The 13,506-nt window shown below is 38.9% G+C and overlaps 1 protein-coding gene across 1 annotated transcript in view; it reads right to left on the bottom strand.

Annotated features, from left to right (window-relative positions):
• Positions 1 to 820: 820 nt before the first annotated feature.
• Positions 821 to 13,506, bottom strand: part of TMEM164 (transmembrane protein 164) — a 39,733-nt gene continuing 27,047 nt past the window's right edge. The window contains exons 4-6 of the mRNA XM_009706973.1: positions 11,557 to 11,635; positions 1,805 to 1,905; positions 821 to 1,404 (exon numbers count right to left, since the gene is read on the bottom strand). Coding sequence (XP_009705275.1) covers positions 1,198 to 1,404; positions 1,805 to 1,905; positions 11,557 to 11,635 — 387 coding nt within the window. The 3' untranslated portion in view covers positions 821 to 1,197. The remainder of the gene's footprint in view (positions 1,405 to 1,804; positions 1,906 to 11,556; positions 11,636 to 13,506) is intronic.

Below are 13,506 nucleotides of genomic sequence, written 5' to 3'. Positions count from 1 at the left end.
CCCTCAAGATTTCCCATCTTTCTGCCCAAGAGTTTCTCCTCTAGCCTTGGAAAATTTGCACAGGTAGACACAGTTTCCTATTTATTATTCTGCCTACCTACACCCTGTTCTCCAAAGGACATGTTGACAGGAAGATTTAGTCAGACTAGTAAACTGGAACACTTCAGTAGAGGCCTGCACTGATTTGACGTTCCTTCAAAATCAGTATAAAGAATGTATTAGAGCTGTAGAGAGAGAACATAGTTTCATTTTTCTTCACTAACCACTCTGAGTGAGGATCAGTGTAGAACACAGAGGAGGAATGTTTCAAAAGCTAGTAAGTAAAAAAAGAAAACCGATGTTTACATTGGACTTTGTATCTCCACTCCCTCTCCAGTCTAAGCTAAGTGAAAAAATCATTTTGTTCAACGTCAGGTCAGAACAGCAGATGAAATACCTTATCATAGTTTATACGTAACATGGTCTTTTGAAATTATTTCAACATGGTGTTTTTCTACTCATTCAAATAAAGGTATCTCCAAAGCATCAAGATACCAATATCTGATGGGACTTAGCCAGATAGATATTTATCCACAGCAGCTTAGAAATTAAGTAGTCAATTAGAAAAAGAAAAGAAAAAAGTTTTTGAATGAGTTATTGTTCCCCAGCATTTTCAACCAGCTTAAAGAAAATACAGTAGAACCTCACGGTTTTGCACTTAAAACTGGTAGATTAAGTGTGCATCGTTTCAGTGTGACCACTTTGCAAAATTCAAGTGCTAAGAGTTATGCCAGGATGATGCACTTCAATATGCACTCTGTTCACATCAATGGAGTGTTGTAACTCCGCTTTATTTCCTATCCTATGATATACATATATTTAATGGAAAATAAGTCAAAACGAGGTAGCAATACCACTCTCTGCTGGAATGCGGACAGGTCCTGGCCTAATTTTAAATGGTGGCTTTGCAAGATTCTACTGTAATGTACACAAAATGTATAAAACACAAACCTTTTCCAGAATAAGGCCACTAATTTTGCCACTGGCAATAGGCAGTGAGAAACAGCAGTTAAAAAAACCCTCACTTGATTACAGAGGTGTTTTCGAGGCAATAAACTGTGGGGAGAAGTATAAACACATTGTCCTCTCATCCCTCCTCTTTGTTTTCCAGTATGAGTATCTCTGCTTCCTGTATGTACTACTCCGTGGGGAGAAATTTCAGTCTATTTTCTTAGCTGGGAGTCTAAGCAAGTCCACGCCACATTTAAAGATGGGGACAGCACCGTAAAACAGTAGGATTACAAGCTTGCCGTGAGTCATGGTCATGACAGTCTGATGTCCAGATGCCCAGATTCGGTACCAGGGCCCATAAAAAGGATCTGAGATGGCTGGGCACAACATGTTGTTCAAATTCACTTCTGTAACCTGAGAAAGTGACAACAGATTTATAAATTAACAATATTGTCAATGTTGCACAGATTCAGACACTTAAAATGGTAATTTTTAAATTACCATAACAATCAAAAATGTTTAGGAGACACTCCTTTGTTCATTCAACACAAGTAGGGCAGCTTTCGGAGGAAAAGCAGATCCAAATTCAGTTGTGCATTTAACAGATGGATTTATGCAGGTACATAACAAATTTATGAAATATTTTACTGATACTTGTGAGATACGAGATACAAATGCTCATTAGAACATGCAATTAAAAATTTGCGTGCAAGCAGTCTTAGCCATATATACCTGGACACTTTGAAAAACTAGTCAGGGTTTTTACTTTGAATGTACTTGCAAACTGTCCATTTATTAACCTGTATTTACTTACCAATCCCAGAATCTGCAAGATGCTAAAGTGATATACAAACATAAACCCCGTGGATAAAAGAGCCCACCAGAAATTGCAGAGTGGTTCTGGAGTGTAGATACCTTGAAAAGAAAGGAATACATTAGTATTCAGCTGAACTGCTGTGTCCATCAAACGCTCATGAATAATCCTCTCTTCTGCTCTGTGGATGTTAGGGCATCTGGCTTTAGCTGATAACCTACTCAATACCATTATAGTAATTAATATTTGAGAGCCTTATTTCTTACTGGGAGCGTCCTGATCAGCTTCTTCCCTCCTCCTGGTCCAGCAGTGAAGTGTACAATATGTTACCTCGTTAAGCTTGCCTGTTTTTCACCAACACCAGTGATTTTTACCACATTCTTCTTTCTACCACGGAAGTACTAAATGATTCTAAAATACAGTAACAGTGTACAATGAATCTTCAAAAATCTGGTTATTTATACTTAAAAAAAACCATACTTCTTATGGGGGCTATGACTTCAGCATGCACAGAACTGACCTGGGTAGTGGCAGTTCCTGCACAGCACTGTAGTAGGGCATCGCCTAATTGCCATTTCTTAATTGTACAGTTGTTTAACAGCTATTAAAAAGTAACTTGCACCAACAATACCTAGGAACAGAAAAACTGTATAAAGTAGTCAATCCATTAACGACAGACTGTGCTTTTAAATAACTTCTGTGGAGATATTTTCAGATCTATACTACAAACAATTTTATAATCAGTAGATATCACAGATACTGTAAAATATCTTTTTCCCTTCAAATGAAGTAGCAGATACCACATTATCCCTGGGTTTACATTTCCCTCTCCTCCTGAAACTTGGTTTTGTCAATTTACTGACAAAACACAATGTCACGTGACCTAGAACGTACCAAGGAAATCAGATCTAATAAAAGTATCCTCAGATACAAGACTATTTTTAGAATTAAATATTCAAACATCATATGGTGAGAACAAAAATAGTTTACAGAGTTCTCAAGACTCTTACTAGCAGACATGAAAGTTTCAGTATAAGATACAGGGAAAAAATATTATTTTCCTTATGATTTTAATAACTTAACCTAAGGATGCAAAAAAAAAGATGCACAATGTCATGCTGCTCTGCTGCTATAAGAAGTTCTAGAATTTTAGGTTATTATAAAAGTAGACTGGCATTTTTTTATCTGCCTTTGTCTGCTCTCTGATCCATTAGATATTATTAAATATTGGAATGTGTATCCAGTACTCAAAGGACAGCTTACAGCACAGAGTGCAATATTCAGATTAGCCTTTGCTAGCTAGCACAGTCAGTAATTACCAGGAAGATTCAACAGACTTCAGCATATACTATACAAGGCTACTGGGAACTCAAATACCTACACATGGGTAGCTAGCTATGACAGAACTCAACAGACTAAAGCTGGTATGAGTGTGCCTACGTATGGTATTGTATGTAGATAAAGGCAAATAACTGCTGTTACTTGCTTTACCACACCACCATATAACGGTGCACCCCATCTCAGGCTTAAAATCCCTACAGGACTGCTTTCTCAATCCCTGTTGTCCTTTTACAATTCTTTTCTGCATAGTTTTCTTCCATAGTTTGTACCCATCATGCCAGTTCAGATTGATTTTGCAGTAGCTACCTGAAATAATCTAATTTAAATATCATTTCTTGAGTGTTACAAATTCAAAATTATCTACACTTTATTGTCTAATAATAGACATATTTGTCTAAATGTCTAAAAATACTCTGCTAGTCAACAGAGTAAGGAGTTGATTGTATGCTTGAATGACAGCAGCACATACGCACCCCATATACCGCTCACTGACTTCAATGAACAACAATATCAGTGTGACTACCCAAGATACAACTGCACTCCATGTTTTAGTAAGCCAGCTGTGACTTCGTGCAACCATGAAAATACAAGCAGAGCAGCTACTTTGAAAGCATAAGGCAGCTTATCCAGTGGGCAGGTGAAGGTCAGAAGTGTCTGAACTATAAGCGAAATCATAAGGTGAAAGTGAACTCTACACGAACAACTTTAAATGGAGTGCTCTACAGGTAAATGGGAAAAATTTACAACACTCTAATTCTTCGAATGTACTTAGCAAACATGATATAAGAGCTGGTATCCTATTTAGGAAACGGCACAGGAGACTTTACTTAAATAGCAATGATACTCATTAAACTCCACTGCCTGAAAATATCAGATACGTGATACCACCTTGAATATGGTTTTTCATTAGAGAGAGCAAGAGAAGAAGCAACTAGCCTTGGTGTCAGAGTTCAGGGACCACGGCTCTAATTTTTGGCTGCACCAACTTTAAGTGACCCAGTCAAGCTACACAGAAACTCTTTGTGCTCCCTCCTCAGCTGTAAAGAAAACATGCTTTGACTTGCAAAGGTTTTTTTATTGTCTTTGCAGTTCCAGGTGCATGTTTAACCAAGATGCAAAACACAAAGTAAAATTTAAATAAGGTATCTAAAACAGCTCCCAGGAACTGGCAGAGTAGTGCTGTACCAATTTTGGTTTCACATGAACTCGCCTGGTTGGCAGTTCCCTGTGTTATTTCAAAAGTATTCAACAAAGCCTGAGAACAGATGTTGGTAGTCTAGAGAGGTAAACACTCAGAAAAGCTGGAATCCAGACACCTTGATATTTGGGGGACTTACAGTGCAGGTAGTATATAAACACTAAAATAGACAAGTGAACCCAGCTATGAAACAAGACTGGAGGGAGAAAGCAGTCATTAAAAGACAAAAGGAACTTGCACAAGAGCACAAAACAGATCAGTGGCATAATTTGGCTTTGAACCCAAGCTTCTCATGTCCAGCTTCGATCTAGTCAGAGAATCATATTTCAGAAATCACTTAGGAGAGCTGTTCAGGTTCTTCCAGCAAAGAATTTCACACAGTTACATCCTCTCTCTGTTGCAAAACTTAAAAAAATACATTAGCAACTCTCACCCTCTACAGACTTTTGATCTCAGTTTAGAATAGAAAAATCCCTCCTCCCTAGACTTTGCAATCCTGAAAATAATAGTGTGATTTTCAGCAGCATCATTATTTGGACATCAAGGGACAAAAAGGAAACAATGACTTCCACACAAAAACATTTCAGAGCTCTGCATTCCCAAGTGCGCTCTGGGAAACTGATTTTAAATTCATACCTGGGATATTTTCCATACATTTCTCATTAGATAAATAATCACTATAGATTTCATTACTCTACAGTCCTGCTATTCAACAGATGACTGTTTAAGGGAGCAGTGTGGTCTATTTTCTGTAGTACAGTCTGTTAACAGAAACCTACAAACAATAAATTGAGACCCAGCGGAGTGGTGGTTTGAATGGCCTGTGTTGGCTTTGGCAAAAGCTACTTGCTGCTTACATAGGAAATCAATTTCAATAGGTAGCAGTGAGTTTCACTCTCCATTCATTAAGGATCAGAGGCAATTCTTATATGTTAAGCACTTTCAAAAATTTAATCCAACTGCCAGTCTGGCACTAATCTCATTCTCAAAAATGGTCATGCCCCAGACAGTTGAGACCGTTCCAAATCAGCATCATCCAAGTAGGCTGTGTTTTTGTTCTTGTATTGAAATAGCACGACAGTGGATGTTTCAGTTTAAACTGCATTATTTCAATAGCATTGATAGGAAGGATTTCATATATATTGAACAGTTTGGGATCCATTATCTGCTTCTGCAACAAGAATTTGTTGACCTTGAACATGCCAAGTGGTTAATTTTGCCACCTAGGAAATGGAAGCATGGCTTTAAAAATCTAAAGATCAACAAAGAGACTCAATTTCTTTTATATTGCCTCCCTCCCCCAAATGTCTTGTGCTAGTTCTAGTGTTCTTATTAATTTTATGTAAAGTTCTCAAAACACAGGCTTGTAAAAATTTGAGCACAACTTAGTAGCAAGTAATACTCCTTTCATATTTCTGTGAAAACATAATGCAGGAGAAAATTACTCCTGTGTTTGCATCAGAGAATTAGAACCTAAATATAGTACAATTTTTTAATTTAATAGGGTGTTAAAATAATCTCTTTTTCCTAATTACTGTCTTGCTTTCATTCCCACATTTGATAGAGCCATACCAGTTTTCTAGCCCAGCACACTCGCCTTCAGCAGTCTCACAATTACAGGTCGACCTGCTTAATCCAAAACTCAGAGTAACTATTACAATTCCTTCATTTTGTAGCTTACAACATGAGGCCAAATTTATTTCCATTTTATTTCCCTTGATCAAAGAGTTAATTCTAGTAGTGTGGCCTATTGAGCTAGCCTAGAGACCAAACTTCCCTTCCAGGGGAAAACAGGAAAAATGTTCTCAAGAGAATGAGCCTGAAATCCACTGTTTCCCCTAGAGCTGTTCTGAATCTATGTGTAGATTTCAAAATACTACCTTGTGTCAGGAGACTCCTATTTCCCTCAATGCCAGCTACTCTCATCAGAATCGGCTCAGACAGGGGTCTTATATTACCGGCTCCTCTCAGGAACCATTTTTTTTTTTACATTCCACAAAGCAGCAGCAGCAGTTCTTCCTCTTCCTTCATATAGTAGTTGTTCTTCCATATACTGGTACTTACCCTCCTAAAGTTCTCTATCTCCCAGAGAGAGAGAAGTCTTGACCAGACCTTGGGCCCACTCAGAGAATGCCACACTAACGTCCTTCTTTAAAGTGTTTCCTAAGACGCCACCATAGTTTCAAAGGAACTGGAACTGCCCAGTGCATAAAGCTCAGAGGGTCACACGACAGAGACACATCCCCTCCTCTTCCTCTCCAGCTCTCTTAAATCAAACACAATTATCCTGAAACAATCAAGCTACAAGAGAGACTGCAGCATGAGCAACAAGCACACACCTCCGGTTGCTGAAGGGTGCCTCAGCCACCCTCCTGCTCAAGGTGCCGCAGTACAAGCAGAGCTGGCCTGCGAACCAGGCATTTACCTCTAATACCTGGGATTCAGGAGGTAGAAGAAAGCTGGAATAGGAACATGGAAGCTGCCAGCAGGAGAGGAGGAGAATAATACACAAGAGTTGACAGGTCGCCAAGTAATTACGAGTTTTGGTGAGAGAGCTGTACCGCACATCATCAAGTATTTCAGTGAGGATGGAGACAAACTAGATTTATGACTACCTAACTATATTGAAATATATAGTGATTTTTTTCCTGGATTACTACTAAGGCACATAATAAAGCCTGCTTTATAATTCAATTTAAAAGCTGAGGAAATATACAGCTAACTACAGGTAAGTGTCACAAAGTGGGGAAGTGGCTGAGAAAGGGTACAACAGATACAAATGTCTTTGCATATGGCAATCCCTCACTCTTGCCAGCAAGTCCTAACAGTCAATGGAAAGCGCAAGTTTAGATCCCCAACTGCTTTAATTATGCTTTCCTAGTTCACAGCCACAGGAAAAACGATCCTTTCGTCTGTACTTGGTATCTGTGTTCTAATCTTACAACTTAGCCCAGCTTCTCGTTAGCTAAGAAACACTGCACTGGCCTTAAGAAAGCTGGCTATACAGAGCTGCTTCTGTCCATCTTCAGCAGTGTGACAGGCTTTCTCCATGAGAGGGGAAAAAAGAAAAAAAAAATTAAAATCATCAACTTCTTCTGACTTTCTGACAATGCCATAGAACTTCATCTCTTCTGATGCCACTTTTCAAGACATTTAATTCAAAAAAGTGCTTTATGACTTGAGTCACAGAGACAGTTTCTTTATTGCTTATGAAGATACAGCACTTGCCTTATAAGCTGAAAATTCTGACTCTACTCCCAGCGAACAACTCACCTACTTAATTATTTAGGGTGTATATGTCTGTCCACTTGTGCACAGTAATTTGCAAGGCCATCACTGTCAGTTTTGGCTCTAAAATAAGATTCCTCTGCCTGTCCCGTCCTCCCACCCCCTCCCTCAAAAAAAACCCCAAACAACCAAATCAACTTACTCTCTCCACAGTGTGGACAACCTGCATTTGAACTGTGAATTTTGAGAATTTGCCCAGCCATTTTGCGGGGGCCAGGGGGGATGGTGCTGGAGCCTATCTCCTCCTGCAGGTTAAAGGGTCAGAGCCACACAACCCTTCCGTGACACCAATGCAAAGGCTTCTGATTAAGCATTCAGGATATCCTGGAACTTCAGGTACAGCTGTGCATACAGCAGATTGCTCCTTAAAGTGACAAAATCCTAAACCCCCTCAACATCGACATTCTTTTCTACTTCATGAAGTTGTTAAGTCAACTAAATAATGCTGGGGATCTCAAAACACAAGAAAGATTATCTCTTGAACTCCTCTTGCCAGGGAGCTGCTATAAACGAATCCTTATTTCAAACTGTTGTGGAATGATATTATTTGCTCACAGCACTCAGGAAATAACAATTCCACTTTGATTAAATTTCAATGATTTGGAGCTCTGAAATAAGGTGCACATCTAATCTTGACAAATCCATCCCAAAAATCTGACCAAACTAGCTTAAGGACCAAGAGATTCAAGAATTCTGAGTCTCTAAGGCTGATGCAGTGCCAACTAGATTTTTTTTCATTATGTTAAGAGTATACAGTTAGAAAAACTAAGTTGTCCTGTACACCACTGAAGGTCTCTCTAATACTTGGATCTCAGAACGCCAGGTTAACGCACTGTTGAAATAGTTGTGGCAGTTTGAGACATTACACTTCCTTAGCTGCCACCTCCCTAAGCCTTCTACCAGCAATCTGTACCCCAGTACCATAAAGTATCATTCTCTGAACATACTCATACGCTTCAGAAGACCAGCTTAGTTGTAGAGGAAAGTGGTCTGAGGAGTTATTCAATGAAGGGGTTGGTTCCATGGTCTAAATCTGCACTGCTGTGGTTCCCATCTTCTTCCTTCCACCTTGACAATTCCTTCATTGCACCTCCCTTTTGCCAATCCTAGCATTCATCTGATGCAACAGTAAACCAATCCGGAAGCTACAAAAGCATTCATGCTTTTTTGACATGGAAGCAAGAGTCTCACCTCCTAAGGACAAAAGAAAACAGCAACCTACAGCTCTGGTTCCGCCTGTCCAGCTACTTCAGGAATGCTCTGTCCCACCCAGATGCATACTATAATTTTTGGCAGGGTTCACAGGTGATACAGGGTGAGATACATTCAGCAAAAAGGTTGCCAACTGCAGATGTACTTCATGTAAGAACTACCTTGAGTTAGGAATCTCCTATGCTGGCCTGTTATATCTGCACTACATCTATTTTGCACGACAGCCTCTTATTGCAGCCAAGAAAGATCTGAGCCATAGTGCATAAGCAGTTATTTTGTCTAGTCTGGCATGCACGTATACGTATACATGCACATAAGCATTTGGAAAGAAAATACGTTAGAAAGGGAAATACAGAAATTTATATTCGCTCAGTACGGAGGGGAGGGAGAGGGAAGAGGAAGAGAGAAAGAGGTCTCAATCCGCAAGAGCAAACACATCCTTGAGCTTCAGTATGTTCACTGTGCAACACTGAAGCCCACGTTCTGAACATCTCTCTCATCAATTTGATCCTAAACATGGTAAGGCCTCCACACTTCCATGGGGGGATGACATGAAGGTGATGCTGCCAGTGCAACATGACCCGTCTTCACCACTGTAACGAACAGCAGGGAGAGAAGGAAAATAAATGATTACAGCCCTTGCTTACTGTCACCCAGTTTCCTTTCTAAAAGGAAACACTTCAAGAGGTAATTGAACCTCTGTGCATGACTGGTATGACACTTGATTAGCATGTCAACAAACTTGGACATGCAGTTTTGTATAGAATGAACCTCACATCAACTCTGCTTCAGGTGTTCTGCTCAACCTTCCTTTGAGAAAGGAAGGCCATCAGTAATACTGGCAGATTCCCAATAAAACCGAAGTAGTGTATTTTTCCATATACAATCCATTCCTTTTCATTTTTCCAGTTTTACTGCCCTTCAATTACTTCTCCCAATCATAACCCATAGATTCATTGATGGAAATTTGTATTTAAAATACAGAAATAAAACTGCATGCTGATCAACGTCAGCGATGAAAAAGCAATTTTCGCAAGATGTAGTTAGGATAAAGGGTGTGATCTACTCAAAGTACTTTAAACAAAGCTAGTGAAATGACAAAATATTAAGGAATGTTTTTAGGCTAATTTCTCCATCAAAACCATCACATACTAGGTCCCCTGTGGCAGTAGCCGTAACTCCTGCAAAAGGCCATAGGTGTTTTGCTAACGAAGTATTACAGTTGGTCGGGTGATCAGGAGCCAACTGCACAAGAAATTCAACAGTTATTAGTTACACAGCCCAGGGCAATCTCAACTGCTACCTTTAGCCAACAAGTTCTTTTCGAAATTTCACTGCCATCACATCAACATTAGGTGGCAGCAAATAGCTGTAAATTAATTAAGGGCAAAAATTTAGAAAACTGCACTAGGGTGACAACATACAACGCAAAGCCCTTAAACTGCAGATACCGTCCTATCAGCCCCAGCACCCAGGTGCTGAAGAACCCAGAGAACCTTTACTTCAAAACAAACAAAAAAACCAAACCAACCAACCAAAACAAACAAACAAAAAAAATCAAAGGAACACATCAAGTGACATCCATGGCCTAACTTTAAAGCAAAAGAAATACATGTCTTAAAATGATGTCACATGGGAACTTCAAGGTCATCAAAAGAACTGATTCAGTGACATCGCAAGAGCTTGGTTTGTCATTGCCTACAGTGTACTACATGGCTGTTTACACCTTCTCCCCTCTCCCCTTCTCTGATGATGAGGAGTTTGTGTAAATTCTACAACTATACTGCACTTCAGCATTATTTGCCAGAATTTTAAGATATCAAAGATGGATTAAAATTAAACGTGGCTGGCAAATTTCTCTGGTAAGAGAAAGAAACAGAAAGATCTTTTGAAGTATAATACTTCACTTTTTCCTTTGGATCATTTTTATTTAGTTTCACTCAACTGCGAAAAACAAAAAGGTTACAAACCTACAGTGAAATAAGTGGGAAGGATTGCAAGTGACTGCTGGTATAAAACACAAAAGATTCACCAGAATGGAAGAGGCTGACTATGCTTGTTCTGAGCAATTTGCTAAATGGTATCCATTGCTTGACATCACATCCTCGGGGTTTTCATTAAAGGTTACTGAACATCTGGACCATAAATTACCATCTTTTATTTTCTGGATGAAAGAATGTAGCTCTGCTAGAAAATGCAGCGGGAGGCACGTCAACGCTGGGGGGGGGCAGAGCATCACACGAGGTGAACACCTACTGCGTTCCCTTCTAAGGAGCTACAACTGGAAAAAATCACTGGCCAACTAATATTTACATGGGGATACAATAATAATTTCTTTTTCAGCTCATTTTAAGATGCAGTACTTCAAGAGACATCCAAGAGGACAAAAGTCTTAAAAATACATCTCATCAACAACTTAGAATGTTGCAAGATGGCAGAGATACTACTCGAAAAGACAGTGCATTATGGCAATGTATTCTTGATAACCCTTTGGGTAAAAGACCTTTTTTTTTTTAAAATCTCCATTCCAGTGCCTGACACAAGTCTTTGTTACCCGGGTTACAACTCCGATATAATACCAGAAACTATCAAGTAACAACATAGAGAAAATTGGTAAAAAAAGAGTAAGAGTAAAGCTTGCAGTAACCATTAAGCACATCTTCTTCATTGCATGGTACCAATTCAATACGTATAGAGTAAATTGCCAACCTACCTCCTTTCCGCAGCAGATAGATGGGCACAACATAAAGCATCACATGCTGGATGTAATAAACCTCCATTTCAAATGGAAGCTGTGGAATAAGGAAAATATTTGTAAATGTTTTTTATCACTAACAACTGAGTTACGAGGCACCATTCTCCTCGTGACCCCTGACAATCCCTTCCGTTCAGTTATTTTATCACCTATGTGTATCAACAAAGAGGTGACATTAACAGTCAGTACTTTGAAAGTGCAGCAAACTGTACCTGTTCCATTCCTCTTGCCACAAACGCAATGCAGCACTTCAAGCAGACAATTCTCAAAATTAGCCAGAAGCACAACAAAGAAGAGTAACATAAGACTGCTCTTTTCCCTTTCTTAGTTAGCATAAATTACCAATAACAATGCAAAACCCTAAAGTAATCAAACCAGAAATAATGACAGTAGCCTATTTAGAAAGAAAATATAATTGCTACTTCGCAAGCGACAGAAGTCTATAAATGAGGTCTTTTATATACAAAAGTATATAAATAAATATATAGAAGTAATTACTGAGGAGTCCTGTGCAAAAATCAAAAGACCCGATTTATTGCAATCTGCATGCATGTGTGAAACTGCTAAGCTTCACCCAATATAATACAAAATAAGCAACATTTTACTGGTTTTAAAGGGAAACTGCAGAAGGGTATAGGTAAACAAGTTGCCAGTTAGTATTAAATCAGGTATTTCTCACCTGCTGACAATTTTGGGGAAATTACAATTAGTCATTTGTGTGTTTAGTAGTTGAATTCATGTTACTTCTTAGAGGAGAAGTCAGACAGACTGTGCTAAAATAATACTGTGCTAAAAATAACTTGAACTACAACTCTGAGTTTAATTTGAGCCTCTTAATCCAGACCCAACTAATTCCAGCTCTTCACCAGTTAGAAAAGGTGATGCACTGCATTTGAAAGTTATTCCCATCTGTAAATGCCTTTGCCTGTATCTATTTGTTAAACTAAAGCAACACATTTAAAACTGAAAAGAAAGATTTAAATTCAAAATTCAGAATTCAACTTCTTGCTGCAGCTCGCTTACAAAGCTGAAAAGACATACTTTTCCATTATTTTTCAGAAGTGAAAACTGGACATACCACCACACAAGTATGAAATCTCACAAAGAAAACGCAAAGCCATTAACTTTGGTCCAAATGCAGACTCATTCTATCATTCTACAGGCTAAAGTGAATCCAGATGCAAGTCCTACCATTGTGACTTGTCTGTTGAGGGAGGAAGGGAAAAAAAAAAAGCTTTCTTTTACTATTGTTGTTCTGAGACACTGAAGTCATAGCATGTTGAAACAGAAACATTACCAAAATTTCTGCATCAACACAAGTAAGGAGAGGTTGAAATAGAGTTTGCCTTTCTTCCTAAATAGCAGCCCACAAACAGCTGGTAATTAATATAATATCTTTTAAATTCAACAACAATTCTTATATCCTATTTTGAATGTAAAAGATGCTAAAACCAACAGCTGGATTCTGCTAGTCCTGGCATCCCCCAGCTGAACACTATCAGCATCCTGATTGCAGCCTCCAAGATGTTCAGCCAACTCTTGGGAGATTAAGCTAAAAAAAATATTCCATACAATCTGTTGGGTTATTTTATTCCAAGTATTCCATATCAAAACATAAAACCAAGCAAGATAATAGTATGCAAAAGCAAGAAGTTCACAGAAGTTGTGAGGTTTCCTGAATCTGAACCTTTTCTGCTGGTCCTTGTTGAAAGACACAGAGGGCAAAATGAGGTAATCAAAATTATTTGGAAAGTGGTTAAAGCAGATTTCCTAACTGGAGAAAAAGCTGTACCTCTCCCCGTTGGAACAGGCACACTTCAGAAACAATAGCTCCTGACAGAAACAACACAACGTGAGGCACTCACTCCTGCCAAGGGGCATTCTCTATTTAGCATCTGTGGTTTCATA

The sequence above is a fragment of the Cariama cristata genome, unplaced genomic scaffold (genome assembly GCF_000690535.1).
Source record: "Cariama cristata isolate BGI_N322 unplaced genomic scaffold, ASM69053v1 scaffold4799, whole genome shotgun sequence".
Taxonomy (NCBI): Eukaryota; Metazoa; Chordata; class Aves; order Cariamiformes; family Cariamidae; genus Cariama; species Cariama cristata.
This window is presented reverse-complemented; position numbering and strand designations above follow the sequence as displayed.